We start from the raw sequence: 20,361 nt of genomic DNA on the forward strand, positions 1-20,361 counted from the left end.
CAAATAAACAAAACGGGTCAAATTATAATCAAGTACTTCTGCTTTAATATATTTAATATATAATAAGCACAATAAAAGATGATCTTTTACAATGTTTACAACCATTTAAAATGTATAAACAATGTAAAATAGTCTTATTTTAAATAATACAATTATTTGACCCCTTGATAATACTCTAGAGTAAATTTCAATGCGTTAACGTAGTTTTTAAATGGTAGTTTTACATAAACACTTTATGTACTATTGTTTTCTATACACAGTTTTGTTTAAACTAGAAATTAGCATAAGTATATTTTAATAAACATGATTTAACAATATATTATATGTGTTTAATGTATACACAATACAATATAAATAATATAAAACAAGTTTTGCATTATATTATATTAACAATAACCTAGATAAATGTACACTTGATTTAATTTCATGCTTTAACGAATAGAACTGTTATAAACTGAACTTTATTGAAATGTTGTTCTGACTTTTTTTAATGCACTTGTTCTTTCTCTTAATCATTAAACTCACTCTCTTGTTCTTGTTCTTTCTCAGACCTTCACAAGGCTAGTAGATTGGATGCCCAGTGACAAGCGAAAGGTATCTTCAGGGACTTTAACACCACGTTATGCCACCGCTGTACCAGCCAGAGATCCTGCTGTGTTTCAGAAGGAGAAGCCAGACCATCATGCACCAGCGGACAAGGGGAATAACTCTGAACATGCGGCCCAGAAGAAGGAAGAGACTTCTGGCTGTGGCATCAGTCAACCTCCAGCTACAGGGGTAGCCAAACCCGTCCCCAGGCCACCCACACAGCAAGCCCCGTGCACAGCCGAAATCAAAACAATAGGGGCCTTCCCTCCTCTGATGAGAGCCGTCTCCTGGGACACGGTGGGCTCTATGAACATGAGGAATGCAGCTCCCAAAGAGGAGGACAATCTCTCTGAGCAATCAAGGGAGTCTCTGTTTAAGTCCTCCGGGTACAAGGACTTCCCTGTGCCACCTGGGAATGTTCAAAAACTGTCCAAATTACGTGAGGTAACGCTTTGTTGTCTTTGGCCAACCTGGTAACCAGCTATGTTAGTAGTTTTTAATGTTCCTTTTATGGCTTTCTCTGAGGTCTGAGGCCAGCTGGCAGAGTAAAGGGAATGATATGTCCCCGATCTAGTAAAATCACTAGATTTTTCATTCCTTCTCTAGGAGCACAAACTGATGCGTAACCAGAGCATCTCCAGCTCAAAGCTTCCTGACCTGAATGAAACGACCGAGCAGGAGCGAGGTATGTTCATCCTCAAGTCAATCCAGATCTGCATGACTTTCTTCTTTGCAACACAAAATATGATTTTGAAGTCCAAACAACATTGGAACCCATTTTGTTGTATGTACAAAAACTTTTTGTGTGTGTGTTCCGTAGAAAGTAAGTCAAACTATTTTTGGAATGACAATTAGTGAGTAAATAATGACAGAAATTTCATTTTTGGGTGAAATACTTCTGGCTGTAGGTGTTGTTCTGCTCTTTGACACTTTCTTTAACATCCCTCTGCTCAGGGTTATTGTCGTAAACTAAAACTAAAATTTAAATCTAGAAATAAAACTATCAAATTTATATTAAGATAAATATGAACTGAAATAAAATTATATATATATATATATATATATATATATATATATATATATATATATATATATATATATATATATTATTTTATATTTTTTTAATAAAAAAAACTTAAACTTGTTTTATTTCAGCTAGTTGTCAAGTTGTCAAGACAGAATTTTTCATTTTCTGATTACTAAAAATGAATAACTGCCTCTGCTCAAGTTCAACTGGCAGCATCTGTGGCACTGTGTGGGTTACAACTAATTTTGATTCGTCTATCAGTTTTTAAAAACAAAGCAGATTTTTTTTTTAATTAAAATTTTGTATTTTATTTCTGGTTGCATGTTACTGACAAAATTTATGTAAACTGTCCCTTTCTTACATCTCACATGTATCGTGCAGAAGTTGCTGGGTTTATTTGAAAAATGTGCACAACTTTATAGAGACAAAATCAGAAAGACTTTCCATCTTTCAGGTTTCCACACCCATATTTTATGGGATTTAATTTTTATAGACATCTGTTTCAATGTGTTATCTTTTTGTTTTTACATTGTGTGAAATACATATGCAATGTAACTATATTCTTATACCGCTAGGTGGCGCCATATGTGTCACAATTAGCACATAGTGCTGGTAATGATTTTCTTTTACAGTTCTCTGAAATGTGCTGTTAAACCTTAGTTACTGGTTTATCTCTCAGGTCCATCCTCTCCGCTCACCAGCTCTCCCAGTGAAGAGGAGGCCAAAGAGAAGCCTGGCTCTATGCCCAACATTTCAGACATCATGCTACGCAAACTCAAACTGCACAGAGGTCTACCTGGAAGGTGTTCACAAAACAATAACTTGATCATAGATTGATTACTATTAATACTCCTCAAAAAGACCAACTCCTCTCTTTTTTTGTTGCAGCGCACCCCCGCTCTCAGAGAAGGAAGTTGAGGTGTGTATATTCTTAAGTTTCATTTTAATAAAAAAAAATAAAAACGAAATGATGCTTTTGTTGTAAAGACAAAAATTCAAATTACTGTATTTATTCGTTCATTCTTGTGCTTTATCCCAAGAACTTACTTTTTTGTTTTGCTTCATAAGTTGAAATTGTGTGCTTAATACAATTGTATTTATGACAATGAGTGTATTATTCAGCAATTTCACTTGCATTTGGTCCTTGTTAATTTTGGTCCCGTATATAATTTAAAAAAATGCATTATAATTGCATCACAGCTGCACTAGTTTAATACAGTGTTTTCCAGAATAAGGCTTTTTTAATGTGTCTGTGAAGGCCATGGCTGTCTGTGCTGTTGAGCCTGGCTTAGGACATGGCAATTTGATGGGTTTTAGTGAGTTCCTGTCCCCTGTGAGGAAACAAACATGCCGTTGTGAATACAGTCTGCTCCCAGGATGACGCTAGTGAGGGTCAAGGGCTGGATGTATTTTCCTCTCTAATATTCAGACAATACTGGCTGTACTGCCGCTGCACTCTTTGATCCTGACAGTAAAGTTCCCATAAAAGTGCTGCTTTGCGCCGTCTTTCTCTTTCTCATGAATCCAGAATTCATGTCAAGTTATTTATCTGTCATGTAGAAGTTAGTGTATTAAAACCTACAAACAACAAATCAAATGAATACTATTTTTTCAAAAGTGTAGGTTCTGTAAGATTTGTTTTACTCTTTAAATATCTTTAAAAATGAATATTGAAAACTAAACAGTCAAATGAAATAATGTGACTAAATTTAATAATTATATCTGACATAGCATTGTCCACTGTGCCTGAGGCTTATTGTTTTTAAACTGATGGATGTTGCTGTTTTTCCCTGCAGAACGCTTTTGTGCAGCTTTCCCTGGCATACCGCAATGACAATTACACGCTGGAGTCGCGGCTGAAACAGGCGGAAAGGGAGCGCAACCTGACTGAGGAAAACGCGGAGAAGGAACTGGAAGAGTTTAAAAGCGCTCTCAAGGTCAGACCCCAATGTAAACAGCCCACAAAAACACACATGTTGGGAATAGCTGGAATGTAACTAATTGTTGTTGGCGTCCCATTTCAGAACACTGTGTCACTGTGGCAGAACATTGAGCAGCGGGAGTTTTACCAGCACCTCTTAGAAACGTTCGCCGTGTTGCACCGCCTGACCAACCGCCTCTCCAGCCGGGCTGAAATGGTGGGAGCTGTGAGACAGGTGAGATGCTCATCATAGCTGCATCCTGTCAACCAGTAAATGTGTGGTCACATTAACAAAACTTCAGGGAAATTTCACAAGCAAAAAAGCACTTGTCTTTTGTCAATAGTGTTGCGAGGTATGACGCACAGCTCACACAGAAATCTGCTTTCCGTCAAAGTGGGGAATTCGCATGACCAAGTGAACCGGATGCAAAATCTGCATGAGGAAATCTCACACAAAACACCTGATCATGCAGATTTCTATTGAAATTAAACAATTTTGTAAACACCAATAACCGTGTAGTTACACTGCAGCACAAAAAAAACGCACAGTGCTGCTCAATGCTTCTGCTTTGAGTTTTGGGTGTGTGTTTTGTTTTATGTAGTGATTTTTTGTTTTTTTTTTTTTTCAGAAATAATAGATGATAATCATATGTTATTAAAGTTGTTATGATGTTTTGTTTTTTTTACTTTTGTAAACACAGTCTATTCTCTTCTATCCAAACTGGAATCTTTAACACACACACACAAACACAAGGGCGAAGCGTTTAATGTGTAAACAGTATAATTTCCCCCAATTAAATTCAACAGAAACAATTAACAGATTCTGAAACACACAGATGTCACTTAAAGGGATACCCCACCCCAAAATGAAAATTGTGTCATTAATCACTTACCCCCATGTCGTTCCAAACCCGTAAAAGCTTAGTTAGTCTTCGGAACACAATTTAATATATTTTGGATGAAAATCGGGAGGCTTGTGACTGTCCCATTAACCGGTAAGTAAATTGCACTGTCAAGGTTCAGAAAAGTATGAAAGACATTGTCAGAATAGTCAATCTGCCGTCAGTGGTTCAACCTTAACAATATGAAGCGATGAGAATATTTTTTTGTACGTGAAAAAAAAAAAAAAAAAAAAAAGACTTCATACAACAATTTGTCTCCTCTGTGTCTCTCCGCGTCACTGCATGCGCCATTTTGGAGAATATCCGCTGAACGCAAGCAATGTATGCTCTTCTGTGTCAGCCACAAGGATACGTTTTCCAGGTGTATTTACATTTTGATTTGAATGAAAACAGCTCATCCAGCGTGGCTTACACAGAAGATCGTACACTGCTTGTGTTTAGCTCATTCTCCAAAATGGCACTACAGTGATGCAGATAGACACAGAGAAGACGAATTGTTGAATAAAGTCATTATTTTTGTTTTCTTTGCGTACAAAAAGTATTTTCGTCGCTTCATAACGTTACAGTTGAACTACTGATGGCAGATGGACTATTCTGACGATGTCTTTCATACCTTTCTGGATCTTGACAGTGTAATTTACTTGCCAGTCTATGGGATTAATAACAACATTTTCATTTTGGGGTGGAGTATCCATTTAATGCACCTTATTGCGATTGGCTGCTGGCCAACATTTTCTGCTTGGTATTTGCATAAAGTCAATAATTTCTCAACTTTTTCCACACAATGTCTGTCTTGATAACCAATCACATCACAGACTTGACGTCACTGAATTTGTGTCAGACATTCAGAAACTCTTTGCAGATACCTTAGAATTTAATGAAGTGCCATGAACTGAATCCTACTTGTCACAAAATTGACTGATTTATCTTATAAAACAGAATTTTTGAATGTGTAAACTTTTAAAAATAGATCAGTTCAAGAGGTTTAATGGCAAACATGTTTAAATTAACCACTGTCCATTCATTTCATGGTAAGCTGTTTTCCCACAAAAGCAGTTTATTCAGCATAAAGCCTCTTCTCCACTGACACCTTTTCAGAATTTACTCTGGTCTGCAAAGCAGCTTTGACCACAACTTTACTGTTGCTCGCTGAAATTGAGGCTAAAATCCATTCGTTTCTGGATCTGCGCAATTGTTGTTGTTGTTGTTTTTTTTAAATATGAGGGCGTAGAAGCTTTCCATGCAGGTGGAACACCTCTTCAAGTTTGTGATGCAAATTCACTCCACTGACAACAGAGTTGCTTGCTTTGAAGGTGACTTCTGTGGGGGATGTTTCATACTGTACATCTCAATGCTATTGAAAGAGGACCTTCTTGCACACAAAACTATGTTACATTTTGTTAATGTGACTGCAGGTCACGCTCAGCCCCCCATTTGAAGTGCTCAGTTTTCATGAGAAAACTGTCCCTTGTCTTGGTGCTGTAGAGGGGCCACTAGCTGGGAATGTTTATTTTCCAGCAGATAAGATATGTTTGTGATAGATTTAGCCAAGTGTCATGCCTGCCCTTAGGTTTAATGTGCAAGCCAAAGTAAACCAAGTGAACGGAGAAGGACTCAGTGGTACATCTGTAGCAAGTGGCGACACTATTAATAATAGGCCCTACATGAGTTCACTGCAAGTACTGTATCATTACCTCAGTTTGCCATGCCTTTCTTTAGCATCCCATAATTTAATAATGACTGGTGATACAAATATTTTTGTGGTTGTTGTTACTGCCTTAGAATGATCCTCTTGTTAACATCCTGAAAACTCATCATGTTTCTTTTAACAACAAATGCAGTTTAAAGTTCCCCTATTATGGGTAATGAAAGGTCCTTATTTTGGTTTTGGGAGTCCCCAACTAGGGCTGGGCGATGTATCGCATGCAATTGTCACGCGCATTTCGTCAGTAAAGCCGGTTCCCTGATTACCGCTAAATCGCCATCACCTGCTTTCAAATGGAGCGGCATTTAATATACAGAGCCGTAGATCACTGAAAAGCTATGCAATATCGCGTTCATTATTGAAGGCGATTCATCTGCGATAATGAACACGATATTGCGTAGCTTTTCAGTGATCTACGGCTCTGTATAGGCTATTAAATGCCGCTCCATTTGACATCAGGTGATGGAGATTTAGCGGTAATCAGGGAACCGGCTTTACTGACGAAATGCGCGTGACAATTGCATGCGATACATCGCCCAGCCCTATCCCCAACAACAGGTTGACATGCATGCAAGGTCAGAAAACACTTTCATTGTCTTATAATATGCATTTATTTTTACCTTACTTGCTCAACGACTCCCAAATGATTCGCCCAACGATTCATTTTTCCAAACCCCTCCTTTGCGTGATGCTAATCTGCGGTGATTGGTCAGATTAATGTCATCATGATTGTAATGCCTGATGAAGCAGTGTTTGTGAGCGCAGTGCTGCTTTACTGGGGAAACCACTATTTTTTTGGCTCCAAAAGTGGCACCTAGTGGCAAAGAATGAATTTGCATTAATCTGAATTTTCATTCAGACTAGAAAAGACCGACAAGTGGGCGGGCAATATGCTAATGTTTTATGTTGACATGGGCTTAGGATTCGTTTTAAAAACGACTCGTTTCAATGATTCAGAGTCGACTCTTTCTTTTGAGAGACAATAACTTTATATTTAACTTTTATTCAACTTCATATTTAAAACTTTGCAGGATGTTTTAATTCAATTAGAGCTGTGTTACACACTGCATGAAAAGTAATTTTCAAAAATCCATAACAGGGGCACTTTGTCTAAGTTTAGTAACCTGCTAGTCCTGTTGGCCTAAAGTGTCTGAGTGGGTGACACTGATTAAATGTTTGACTGATAATTGACTTAACGTCATTTAAGACATGTCCCTGAATCAACATCCTTGCTGCTCCAAAAACAACATTAACCAGAAACGTAGCTGCTAATATGGCATTTTTTGGGAGATAATTTTTATTTTAAAAATATCATCTTGTTTGGCCACAGTGTGAAGAAAGCAATTTTTGTTAAATCTAGGCCATGAAAAATGATGACTTTGATACCAACCAGAAGCCTCTGCCAACTGGTATTAATAGAATAGTACCAGAATTAATAGAATAGCATATTAAAGTATTGCATCAGAAACATATGATGGAAATGCCAATTAAAAAAACAAAATCCCTTAATTTGCAAAATAAGTTTGTTCGCTTGGGTCAAAAAGGGTTGATGCGAATAATGAGAGATGCTGAATAAATTCCTCCATATGCATCAAAAAAAGTCATGTGACTTTACGTTATGGGGCAGCATGAACCAACAGACCGATCTCATTCCACAGCATCTGAAATGTTATGGTCATCTTGAAATGCCCGAGCAAAGTCTGTCATCAAAGTGTTTCTGTATAATTGCCTCCCAGAACTGTCCTACACGACTGGGTTCTCAAACAGCAGGCAGAAGCCTCCGGATACAATGACCGCATTTTGTGTTTCATCTGCTTGCTCTGAGGTGCAAGTGATTTATTGTATATGAAAATTCTTATATTCAGTGGCTTCTCCTACTTTTATAGTGCCAGATTATCAAGAAGGGACTATTTTGTTCTCTTTGACTCATTGGACGGAAACTGTGCTTATTTGCAAATGTTTTATGCGATATTCCAATTTTCCACACGTTAAATCTGCAAATTTGGATGGAAACCTGGCTACTGTGCCCCTACCAAACCGGTCAGATTTTAGGATTAGGCTTGAGTTTTGGTTATTTCCCTCTGATTATACAGGGTATGTTATGAATAGTTCAGCAGGTTTAGATGTCATTGTTCTTTGAAGGATGTTGATCCAGGACATGTCCTACTGCCACTGTTAGTGAGACCCAAAAAAACTAGTGTCCTAGAGCTTAAGAGTACACTGTGGATTGTGCATATGATAATGTGTAACCCTTGCTTTGTCCGTGGCAGGAGAAGAGAATGAACAAGGCCACTGAGGTGATGATGCAGTATGTGGAGAATCTGAAGCGGACATATGAGAAGGACCATGCTGAGCTGATGGAGTTTAAGAAGCTTGCCAGCCAGAACTCCAGCCGCTGCTATGCAGGATCAGTGGACACTGGAGGTAAACAAACATCAAAACCACAGTTGCCCCCCCCCCACAAGACATGCCTGCTTATGTTTCATCTCTTACCATCTCTTATGTGTTTCGCACAGAGGATGGTGTTCCACGTACATCAAGATCCATGTCTGTGCAATTGGGAAAGGTAGGCAAAAGTCTGTGGCTAAAGGATTAAAAATAACCCAACACAAATTTAATTTGCTGCTCAGGAATTATTTCTTGTTATTATCAGTGACAAATAAATGAAACATAATTTCACTGACCCCAAACATTTGAAGTTTTGTAGATGACTTCAAAGCTTGAACCCAAACATGGACTAAAAGCAACAAATTTTGGATTCTCTACTTCTATGGTTCTTAAGAAAACCTGTAATACTGATAAAAAAATAAAAATAAAAATCTTGTTTGGGTTCACTTTTCCTCTGTAAACCGATACAACAATCTGAAGAACCTGTAACATAAAGAACCTTTTAAAAATGTAACATCAAAAACCTTTTTAATCTCCAGAGAATCATATAGCTAGCTCAAGAACCCATATATTACTGTGAAATATATTATTGCTGAACCTAAGGTGCTGCAAACAGCCATTTAAAATCCTGTCTTTTTGTAATATTGTACCAATAACATCCATAACACAGATCAGAGATGCAGAGAATGAGTCTATCTACAGATCAAATGTGTTTAGTTTCAGAGAGTGTGTTTTTTCTCTCTCTAAGGCATTGCCCAGACGAAGAGTCAGTGTGGCTGTAGTTCCCAAGTTTAATCTACTGAACATCCCCGGGCAGACGCCAGCCGCCGCTGGCCCTAATGTTGCACCCGGTGCACTTCCTGTGGTGGTGAGTCTTATCTCACACACACTGCCTAGTCAGCTGTTATGTTGTAGCCTGTCAGCAGCCTCATGTTATTAATGATGCTTTATCTTTAAGTTTCCTACATGTGGCATTTTATCAAGGTGACCATTTCAGGCCAAAGCCATTCATCAGAATGAGACCTTGAGGATTTTTTTACTGAGTGTATTCTACTGTTGTTTTTAGTGTGAGTCGAACACCATTAAGAACGGCAGTTCCTCAGACCCTACACAACAAGATGTGCCGGACAAATCGTAAGTAACTGCCTTTCTCGACTCCACATTCCTCAAACTGTGTACATGAGCTAACATTCATCAAATAATGCTTCAAAATTCGATCTTTGACATCCTCAGTTTTCTTAAAACAATGGATCCATTTGAGCCTTATCAAAAGATATGTATCTGGAGAATGTTGCATGTTTACGTGGCAGATAGGAAACCCATCTAAATACATTTATTCGTCAACAATCTTTAAAATAGAGGTTTTTAAAGGGGATTTTCACACTGATGCCATAGAAGAGCCAGTTTTGATACTCAAAAGAACCTTTCTGCGAACTGTTCTTAAAAGAACCATTTTTATGTGAAGAACTTAATTACACCACCCATTACAGTATCTTATTTTCTTAATGAAATCCAAAGTTTTTTATTTTCATTCTAATTTTGGAGTGCTGATTCCAAAAATAGTACCGGTTTTGATGAAGCATGTCACACTTTCTCACAAAATGTTATGTGCATTTAATAGCATATCTGCTTTCGACAACTATTCATATGTATTGTATTTTCTTTTAAACATCAGAAAAACTGCCACAAAGAAGTGATTCCTATCTTGCTTTGAGCAAAGATACAACTATGCTTTTTACTACAACTACTAGCAACTAGTTAAGAGACCCTAAAATAAAGTGTTACCATATATTTTGAAATTTTTTTTTTTTTTTTTTTTTTTTTTTAAATTAGCAGATACAGGGCTATGCAATATATAGTTGTTTTTTGTTTTTTTCATTATAAAGAACCTTTTGTGCAGTGGAAAGGTTGCCTGTATGTTAAAGGTTCTTCATGGAACCACAGATGCCAATAAAGTACCTTTTATTTTTAAGAGAGTACACCAAGAAGTATGGCCCTTTTGGAGGATTATAACTTAAACAACCTTCTCGTTTTTCTGTGTGCTTAAAATAACACAAGAATCCCATCTGCAGTCAATTTTACATCCTATTTTGTGATTAAATCTAAACATTTGGACAGGAAGGTTTGACAAAAACCAGTCATCAGTGTCTGACCATACTGTTTTTTTTTTTTTTTTTAAGCAAGATAAGGCAAAGAGATTGTCACCGTACTGTCAAATCTAAATACCAGGCTTTAACTCAAAGACAGACAGACAATAACAATCTAGTAATGTGTGTGTGCTATTCTAAAGCGAGTGATGTTTAAAGACCTCCCAAAGGACCTGTTTAAACATCTCATGTCTCACTTCTGTCAGAGCTGCAGTGGCATGTGTGCCATGTGACATTTAAGTCTCTCCAAGAGGGCAGAGGTTATTATTGTTATCACTCGTGGTTATGAACGGAGAGAGACAATTCTGTAGTTCACACACATCTGCGTAATGGCAATTTTTTTTATTGTTCCATCCCTGTCTCTTCTTTTCCTATGTGAAACAAAGCAGTGGAAACCCTCTGACGGAGCAGGAAAGTGAAGCAACGCCAGCCAAAGTTGTCTGCAGTCCAGAGAAGATTACAGAAGAGATAAAAGCCAAGATTGAAGAAGCAGCGTATAACAAAGGGTAACACCCTTGGCCCTACTGAACGCTTAAATGAACCTGTGTGACCACACACATCAAACAACAAACTGTTGTTTAAGTCTAGATAACTAGTTATATCATGCAAGTTTCATAATTGCAAAAACATTCTCAGGAAATTGCCTTTTTTAAAAACCAAGGTAACAATCCTTGGGAAACATTGGTGACCAACATAGTAAAATGCTTTCTGCACAATATTCAGATTAGTTGTCAACAAATATGGGTTTTCCAAAAGAGTGATTTTAAAACCATATACCCTCATCCTAAACACTTTAGATTAGGGATTACTTATAGGGTAGGATTAAGGGATCTAAAATATGTTCATGCAGAATAAGGCATTCATATGTGCTTTATAAGTACTAATAAACAGCCAATATGCTAGTAATATGCATGCTAATAAGCAACTAGTGAATGGTGTTTCCTAATCTAAAGTGTTACCAACATTTAAAAATAAATGGCATAAAGAGAATGGGATTTCCCCAATATTCAGATTAGCGGTCAACAAATAATTTGTTACATTTTTATATAGCTCTTTTCTTGACACTCGTCACACACAATATGTGACCCTGGACCACAAAACCACAAGGGTAAATTTTTCGAAATTGAGATTTATACATCATGCATCAAAGCTGAATAAATAAGCTTTCCGTTGATGTATGGTTTGTTAGGATAGGACAGTATTTGGTCGAGATGCAACTATTTGAAAATCTGGAATCTGAAGGTGCAAAAAAATCAAAATATTGAGAAATCGCCTTTAAAATTGTCCAAATGAAGTTCTTAGCAAAGCATATTACTAATTAAAAATTAGGTTTAGATATATTTATAGTAGGAAATTTACAAAATATCTTCATGGAACATGATCTTTACTTAATATCCTAATGATTTTTTGCATAAAAGAAAAATCTATAATTTTGACCCATACAATATATTTTTGGCTATTGATACAAATATACAGCAGCAACTTAAGATTGGTTTTGTGCTCCAGGGTCACATATACTGTAAGATTTTTTGTACTTAAATGTTTTTGAGTCTCTAATGCCTCCCCAAGGCTGCATTTATTTGATCAAAACTACCGTAAAACAATAATATTTTAAAATTTTCTAAAAGTGTTTTGATTCAATATATTTTCACATTCATTTTTTCTGTGAAATAAATAATCGAATGTGCTGATTTGCTGCGCAAGAAACGTATCAGTGTTGAAAGTTGTGCTGTGTAATATTTGTATTTTTTCAAATCTTTTTTGATAAACTGAAAGTAAAAATACAGCTTTTATTTGAAACCATAATCTTTTCTTTTTTGTAAAAATGTGAATAGACATTCTTGAAAATGATTTTATGCAAAAAAATATTTTTAAAGCCTTATAAAAGCTTTTAGAAAACAAATTCAGCTTCTGCTGTATATGAAGTGACAGAAATTAACTTCACTGTAGATACCAAGAAGGACTTAAGAGGTCTAAAGAACTTCAGGAGCTGAAGGAGGAGGAAGAGAAAGCAGAAGAGAAGCAGAAGGACTCCGAGGAGGAAACCAGAGGAAATGGTGATAAAGACAGGAAGACTAATAGGTAATTGACTTCAAAGTGTCTGCCTGTCAAATGATTGTTAATGAATCAGTAGTCATGTCTTTGTCCTTGCAGCAGGTTTGAAGAGTCATTAGAGGTCCTTGACCGGATATTTCCAAAATTCTTCCAACGAAATCGAGTTCTTTGGATCATCCTCACTCTGTTTTTTGCTTCATTCATTCTTGTTAATGTCATAAGCTTCTTCAGCAACCGCTACAGCGAGAGCGGAGACACGTCTGCCATCCCAGGCAAGAAGACGTTTTTCGGACTGAATGTAGGGTCAAAGACCCCTGCCCCAGAATGACTTTATTCTCATCCATCACGGAGAGACAGATTAACACAGCTCATATTGTTTCTACCAGTCTTTCACACTGCATTTAGAAAATAGCAGAACTACTTGTTATTGTTTAGGGACCAAGTGTGCTTAAATGAGAAATCAGATTTGCTTTGTAAACTAAATTGATAAGTTATATTACTTGAGGTTGGGAAAGTTGTGATTTCTTGTTATTGCAGAGAAACGTTTTCTGAGACTGTCACGGTTGATATGATTATACCACTCGAACCTTATGATTAAACTTCTCAGGTTTTGTGAAATATATATTTGATATATTTAGTACAATATTTAATACAAAATTTGGTACAGTATGTTTTAAAGTCTTTGCAGTTGTTTGTTGTTTATTTGAATTGACATTCCAAGGTAGATCCTAAAGTGCAATATTTTGCGACTGGTAGTTGACGGTTGTGTGGGGTTGTGCCTTCAGAGCACTGGTTTTAATAGTTCAGAATTTTTCACAATTTTGAAGAGCACTTTTAACTAGCATGAAAGATCTCATATTTGCACATGTGTGCTTGTGTTTACTGTTGTGCCACTTCACCTTGTAATAAAGGTGTTTGAAAATCACATGTTTTTTCTAGAGTACAGTTCCTGTTTATTGCATGGTAGAAAATAAAGACTTATCTCATAAATTTACCAAAGCATTTTTTCCTGTGTAGTGGAAATGGGCCTACGTCTTGATCAGTTAGGGTTAGGTTATAGTTATAGGTTTGTTTGTTTTTTTTCTTTATCATAATTTTTATTTACCATAATACCATAATTTTTACCATAATTTTTTTTCCCCCATATGGTGGGAATAAGCTTCCGTAGTGATTAGTTTATATTACAATTTCAACTTTTTATGAGTTTATCTAATATTTTTATCTTTTAATGTCATAATTATGGATTTTCATCTATTAATTTTGACGACATAACTATGACTTAGTATCTCATCATTTTGACTTGTCATAATTCTCATCAAAATTTTGACATCTCATTTAACTGTCATTTTTGGGACAATCAAGATTGTTGGCATTATGTCATTTTCATGACTTTTAAATACATTTCTTCTGCAAATTCATATTTCTGTAATAAAGAGTTAAGTGCAATAAATGGTACCATTATTATATGAATATTTAAAAAATAACATTAAACAATTAAATATGTTTTCTCAGTAATGAAAGAAAATTCTGATTTTGCCAATTAATGAGAATAAATTATGTTATTAAATCTTATTGCGGAACCCAACAATTCAACAAACATTGTAACATACATCTTATGATTCCACATTACCTAATGAGAATAAATCATTAAAATTATGTCAGTAATGTCAAGGTGCAAAAAAGTTTATATATGTGTGTGTGTGTATATATATATATATATATATATATATATATATATATATATATATATATATATATATATATATATATATGCATGGATTACTTTCCCAAACTATTCAAAAATACAAAATACTTTAAAATATGATTATTTTCTATTTATTGGGACAAAATGTTCTTGACAAGTTTCATATATTTCAAAGTATGGTCATCACAGTCACACACTTGACACAATATGAACCAATATTAATCTAATAAAATGTACTTTCCAGAGAAATTTCACATTTCACTTTCACATTTTTTTTTTCATAGTCATTTCCAGGCAGTGAGATGATGATGTTGTGCCTGTGTGTGTGTGTGTGTGTGTGTGTGTGTGTGTGTGTGTGTGTGTGTGTTTGTTTGAGAGATGTTTTGCCGGAAGTGGGATATAGCTGTGTCTGCGTTCTTTCACAGGAAGTTAGATGGACATCAGCCTGTTAATAAGAAAGCACAAGGGAACAGGAGGAAATTGTCCATTTAAGAGACCAAAGCCGAACAAACAACCCAAGAAGTCACGGAGATCTGAGCACATCATCTATCTAGTAATCTTCATAAACAACAGGGAATCAATCCAACTTGACAGTGATCATAGACTTGCTTTCCCACAGACTCCCTGCTGCAAATTGATGAATGTCACATATATAAAAAGTCACTGAAAATACCATTAATTACTAAGTGTTCTATCACTTAACCTGTAAATATATATTTAATTGGTTTTAAATCAAAGAATTTTAAAGAAATAACGTAATCTGAATATGTCTGATGAAACAACAATAAAAATAATTTACACAGAAATTAATAATTACAACAAACATTACATGCTTAATTATTTGCTTTAGTGAACTGCATTAAGTGAACTGCAATGTCTGTCATTGTGTTTGTTTATTTTATAGACTGCACTGGGAGACTTTAGCTTGTCCCCTCCTTCTTCAATTGTTCTGTCAAGAAATTTCATTTCATGTCATCTCTAGTGTTACAGAAAAAATCTCAATATCTCAGACTTGGCCATTGTATCGGAATAAGAAGTCCGAGATTTCAAAATGAACTCAAATATTTTGAGCTGCTCTGTGATCTATTATATGAAAGCCTGTTTCCACCACATAAGATAAAGTATACTTTCTCCCAACATAACTGACATAAAAAGTTACAATTATGAGAGACCCACTCAAAGTTATAAAACAAAATTCAAAATGAAAAAGTCCAAATTATGAGATAAAACTTCATAATTGTCAGAAGTAATGATTTTGTCTTGAGCTTTTATCTTAGCGTTTTTACTTTGATCTAACAATTATATCTCATAATTAATACTTTTCTCTCAAGTATTAAATTTTATCTTATGATATTTTATCTCATAAATATGACTGTGTTATTTAGACTATCATAATTATGACTTTGTATCTCAATTTTGTTTTTATGTCATAATTGACTTTTTATCTCATAATTTCTTTTACATTAGAATTTTGACTCATTTAAAAAGGAGTTATTTTGTTGTTGTTTTGGCGTAGAAAATGTGTTTCCATAAAGTTTGCATTGAGTTTACATCTTAATGACTTTTTGTCATTATTTCAACTTTTTGTCTTGTCATTTCAAATTTATCATAATGACTTATAATGTCACAAAGCATGATTTTTTTGGTATGTGGTGGAATTGGCCTTTGATGGTGATATGATCAGTTTATTTTATAATTTAGCCTTTTTATGTCATAATTATGACTTTTTATCTCATTATTGTTTGTCATAATTATGATTTACCAAAGCATAATTTTTTTCTTATGTGTTGGACACTTCCCTTGTGATCATCTCATAATTGTGACTCTTTATGTCATCATTTCAATTTCATATTTTGTCATGATTTGACTTTTTATGATTTACCAAAACATGATTTAAAAAAAAAAAAAATTATGTGTGGGAAATTGGCTTCCAGTGATCAGTTGTTTCAGGAACTTAGAAAAGAGCCTGGAACATTGCTCTGGCTTTTGGATTTCCTGTCATAGGTTATGGATTTTTACTAAGCTTGCTATGACACAAAGGATGGAAACATTGACCGTGTGGTGCAGTGCGTCAGCAGGTCTTGTGTCATCACCAGGTGTTTTCATGGTGAAAACATTCTCGCCTTGGCCTGAACCAGACTCCTGAAGAGCACAGTCCCTCATCAGAGATGCCAGCGCACCTCCTGTTTCCTCTTCCCCACTGCGGCGGCTTGGTCATGACACTTTGTACGGGTCATTTATGGAATAACCGCCCCCTCTACGCACGGGCCGCAGCCCTGGGGAGTTTAGCCTCCCTATAACCTCTCCACTTGGCACTCAGGCACACATCACCGATCACACTTTGCTCAGAGGCTCAGAGAAAGCAGACTTCACCACCATGGCAAGAGTCTGGATGAGGATGATGATGATGATGCTTTTCAGTAGTTTATTCATGTCTAGCCTAACTTTTGACATCCAGTCAGTAAAAGGTATGTCCCTCATGGGCATTTATTTATCTTTAATATCTGTGGATCTATATGACTTTGTAGAAATTAATTGGAATGTTTGGCTGTTTCCTAATAAGTACTAAAAATGTGACTAATATATTTGACTCACCTTTAACAGTGTGTTAAAACTAATTAAATTCTATTTCTTTTTTCTTCCTCTGATGAACAGTGAACCCTAAACGAGCCATCTCCGGTGTGTTTGAAGTTTCCATCGGAAATACATACGCCTTAAGTGCATCAGCAGCCAGAGATCTTTGTGAGCATCTAGGTTTGACTATTGCAAGCAAAGCACAGGTAGCAGAGGCCCAGAAACACGGTCTGGAGACATGCAGGTCAAAACGAAATCAAATACAAATTATATCCGCATTATACATTGATACAAATCAATGTATAATGCGGAATTAACCAATTAATACTTTAAATTGTAAATGAGGAAAATGAACATCGTTTTTCTTTTTAAATCTCAGGTTCGGATGGGTAGATGAGCAAATAGCTGTTGTTCCCCGAATTCAGGTCAAATCGATCTGTGGCAATGGTCAGACTGGGGTTGTCGTGTGGCGTGCAGACCCCAGTAAAGAGTTTGATGCCTTCTGCTTCAATTTAACAGGTAAAATATTTTGATAATTTTATACACTCTGGTTGCATATCCATAATTGGATTCTTAAATGCACATTAATTATTTGTTAAGCTTTATTCAAGGTAAATGAATGTGTCATATTTGATGTGAGACTACAATGCCTGTGATAGTAATTAGCATTAAACACGCCCTAATCATTTCCATATATGGGATTTCCATACAACAACACCTACTACTAAGTGCATTCAAAACTGTTTTATATAGGATCGCAGACCTAAGTTATATGTTATATTTTTATTTGATTATTGCTCATAAATAATTCTTAATTTTTTTAAGTGAATTAAATTTATTTTGTTGTTGTTGATATGTGTTTTTGTTATTTGGCTTTTAAAAATGTCTAGCTTCTAAAGCCACTGAGTGTGTGATTTTTGTGTACATGTGGTTTCAGTTGGTGCTTAATTGTAGAACAAATTTAGAATTTCAGTTTTTTTATTGAAAATTTATTTTTAATGATTATTATTATTAAGTAGATTTTTTTCACAAATATATGCATATATGTGTGGTTAGTAAATGATAGTAAAAAAATACCCAGGTTATTAATACAAGAAACTTCCTGATACATGTTTTCTATTGTTTTGTGTGTCACTTGGCTGAACTAAGTATTTATAATTGAATTTATAAGTATTTATAAATGCTTCATTTTGTAAAGTCACATCGTTATTACATTGCTATATGTTTTTAGAAAATGGTTTATTATAATGTATAATTGTAATGTATTTTTTTTTTTTTTTGTATGTGTATTGATTTTTTTTTTTTTTTGCATGTATTGAATTAAATTTGAATGCAAACCTAATAGCAAATCATTAAGATTCATACACAGATTTTATGCACAAATATGTGTATGATTATAATGAATGAGTCCCACTGATTGCAAAGTCATACTTATTTACAAGCCTGATACAGATTTTTGTATGAACTCCTTTCCAAGTTTGTGTGTTAGTTGGCATCAAATCAGCACAAACTGTTAGTGTGCCAAAGAAATAGGAAATTCTGGATGTGACATCATCACAGATTGGTTTCCTATGAGGGTCAGGGATGTGGTGAAATGGAAGGAAGTGAGTGGGATGAATTGGCAAATGCCTGATCAGGGCAAACGTAACCGTTGAGATTTGTTTGATTGTCATGTCTGTTATGTAACAAGCCTGAATCGGTTCTGTTTGCAGATTTTGAGGCACAAAACCAGGCTTCCATGGCCGCACACCAAACGACAACAAGAAAGCCAACCACAACACATTCATCTGTTTTTCCCACTGCTCAAACTGGAGTTCATCTGAGGAAAACCCCATTTTCTAAACTCCCTTCCCCATCATCTTCCTCTGTTCCTTTTTCTTCAACATCTCACAGTCCCTCTGTTAACGATATGGATGATGAAGGGAAACATCTGCCCATGAGTGAAACCTCGATTGAGAGTATGATCATCCAGTTTTCATAATATGAGCGTATAAGAGCAGCTATTGTTTGATTAAACACAGAGGCTTGCTTGTATTTACTGTTTTCTCTTTTGTGGTTTGCAGCTGTTCCAGCTGTCTTACTGATCACAGTCACCTTCACAGTCATGCTTGCTGTCTTTCTAGCACTTTATTATTTCAAAACGTAAGTTATGTTCCTCTGTTTATCCAAATGTTTTCAAATATAAAGTTAAATCTTAGAGCAAATCTCTGGGATTCCAGAGCTGATTTTAATTCAACTCACTTTTTACTTTTTAATTCAGCTGAATTTTTTAATTAAGCTGATCATTGAAATTTGTGCACTACAGGAACAGACCCTGCAGGACGCAGTGTGACAGCGAGCAGCAGAAGGAGTACATTGAGACGGAGGATTTGGAGTACTGTAGTAAAAAAGACGTGCAGAAACCACAGGAGGAGCATGTGGAGGAGAACGAGGAAGAAAACAACAACAGCAGTTCTACAGAAAAGGAGTGACTTCTCTATTTGTCAAGACATCTTGGGATGACTGAGACTGAAGTGTTTGTGTGTCACAATGTCGTAGTTTTGTAATGAAGTACAAAATGACACAGATGAGTTTATTTATATGGAAGTTGGCTTTTTATCATGCTTTTTTAATAATAATTTTATTACATTAAATATTTTACTGATTTTGCTAAATGTCTGGGCATTCAATATTCAATTCAAATGGTTTGCTCTGAAAATAATTGAACTGAAAAGTGTTGCTTGAGAAAATACAGGTCCTTCTCAAAAAATTAGCATATTGTGAAAAAGTTCATTATTTTCCATAATGTAATGATAAAAATTAAACTTTCATATATTTTAGATTCATTGCACACCAACTGAAATATTTCAGGTCTTTTATTGTTTTAATACTGATGATTTTGGCATACAGCTCATGAAAACCCAAAATTCCTATCTCAAAAAATTAGCATATTTCATCCGACCAATAAAAGAAAAGTGTTTTTAATACAAAAAAGTCAACCTTCACATAATTATGTTCAGTTATGCACTCAATACTTGGTCGGGAATCCTTTTGCAGAAATGACTGCTTCAGTGCAGCGTGGCATGGAGGCAGTCAGCCTGTTGCACTGCTGAGGTGTTATGGAGGCCCAGGATGCTTCGATAGCGGCCTTAAGCTCATCCAGAGTGTTGGGTCTTGCGTCTCTCAACTTTCTCTTCACAATATCCCACAGATTCTCTATGGGGTTCAGGTCAGGAGAGTTGGCAGGCCAATTGAGCAAAGTAATACCATGTCACGGAAGAGAAGACTGGATGCAATTGCAAGTTAATTATCTCTTTTAATAGAGCTTCACGCCAGATAAAGTCAGATGTACATGAAATGACGAGACAAA

At 35.6% G+C, this 20,361-nt stretch overlaps 2 protein-coding genes across 6 annotated transcripts in view; both read left to right on the forward strand.

Annotated features, from left to right (window-relative positions):
- The window catches only part of LOC109092875 (inositol 1,4,5-triphosphate receptor associated 1-like), a 35,796-nt gene extending 22,138 nt beyond the window's left edge, over positions 1 to 13,658 (forward strand). For 2 of the 5 annotated variants that reach the window (XM_042728607.1, XM_042728606.1), the window contains exons 9-21: positions 550 to 1,032; positions 1,195 to 1,273; positions 2,295 to 2,418; positions 2,504 to 2,534; positions 3,412 to 3,552; positions 3,640 to 3,771; positions 8,414 to 8,567; positions 8,660 to 8,709; positions 9,280 to 9,399; positions 9,598 to 9,665; positions 11,065 to 11,184; positions 12,629 to 12,760; positions 12,833 to 13,658. In XM_042728607.1, coding sequence (XP_042584541.1) covers positions 550 to 1,032; positions 1,195 to 1,273; positions 2,295 to 2,418; positions 2,504 to 2,534; positions 3,412 to 3,552; positions 3,640 to 3,771; positions 8,414 to 8,567; positions 8,660 to 8,709; positions 9,280 to 9,399; positions 9,598 to 9,665; positions 11,065 to 11,184; positions 12,629 to 12,760; positions 12,833 to 13,061 — 1,863 coding nt within the window. In that variant the 3' untranslated portion in view covers positions 13,062 to 13,658. The remainder of the gene's footprint in view (positions 1 to 549; positions 1,033 to 1,194; positions 1,274 to 2,294; positions 2,419 to 2,503; positions 2,535 to 3,411; positions 3,553 to 3,639; positions 3,772 to 8,413; positions 8,568 to 8,659; positions 8,710 to 9,279; positions 9,400 to 9,597; positions 9,666 to 11,064; positions 11,185 to 12,628; positions 12,761 to 12,832) is intronic. The other 3 variants (XM_042728610.1, XM_042728608.1, XM_042728609.1) reach the window with 3 other exon arrangements.
- Positions 13,659 to 16,745: 3,087 nt separating this feature from the next.
- LOC109071178 (lymphatic vessel endothelial hyaluronic acid receptor 1-like) lies at positions 16,746 to 19,666 on the forward strand. Its single transcript, XM_019087652.2, has 6 exons — positions 16,746 to 16,906; positions 17,094 to 17,256; positions 17,392 to 17,531; positions 18,725 to 18,970; positions 19,076 to 19,154; positions 19,318 to 19,666. Exons 1-6 carry the CDS (start codon positions 16,816 to 16,818, stop codon positions 19,481 to 19,483), a joined length of 885 nt encoding a protein of 294 aa, XP_018943197.2. The 5' UTR covers positions 16,746 to 16,815; the 3' UTR covers positions 19,484 to 19,666.
- The last annotated feature ends 695 nt before the right edge of the window (positions 19,667 to 20,361 follow it).

This window comes from Cyprinus carpio, chromosome B7 (genome assembly GCF_018340385.1).
Source record: "Cyprinus carpio isolate SPL01 chromosome B7, ASM1834038v1, whole genome shotgun sequence".
Classification (NCBI taxonomy): domain Eukaryota; kingdom Metazoa; phylum Chordata; class Actinopteri; order Cypriniformes; family Cyprinidae; genus Cyprinus; species Cyprinus carpio.

Bases quoted from the DNA above. Each gene is read 5' to 3' on its own strand.
- LOC109071178 (XM_019087652.2), top strand. From the start codon at position 16,816: ATGGCAAGAGTCTGGATGAGGATGATGATGATGATGCTTTTCAGTAGT. The intron at 17,532-18,724 runs GTAAAATATTTT...TTCTGTTTGCAG, and splicing joins CTTCTGCTTCAATTTAACAG to ATTTTGAGGCACAAAACCAG. The intron at 19,155-19,317 runs GTAAGTTATGTT...TGTGCACTACAG, and splicing joins GCACTTTATTATTTCAAAAC to GAACAGACCCTGCAGGACGC.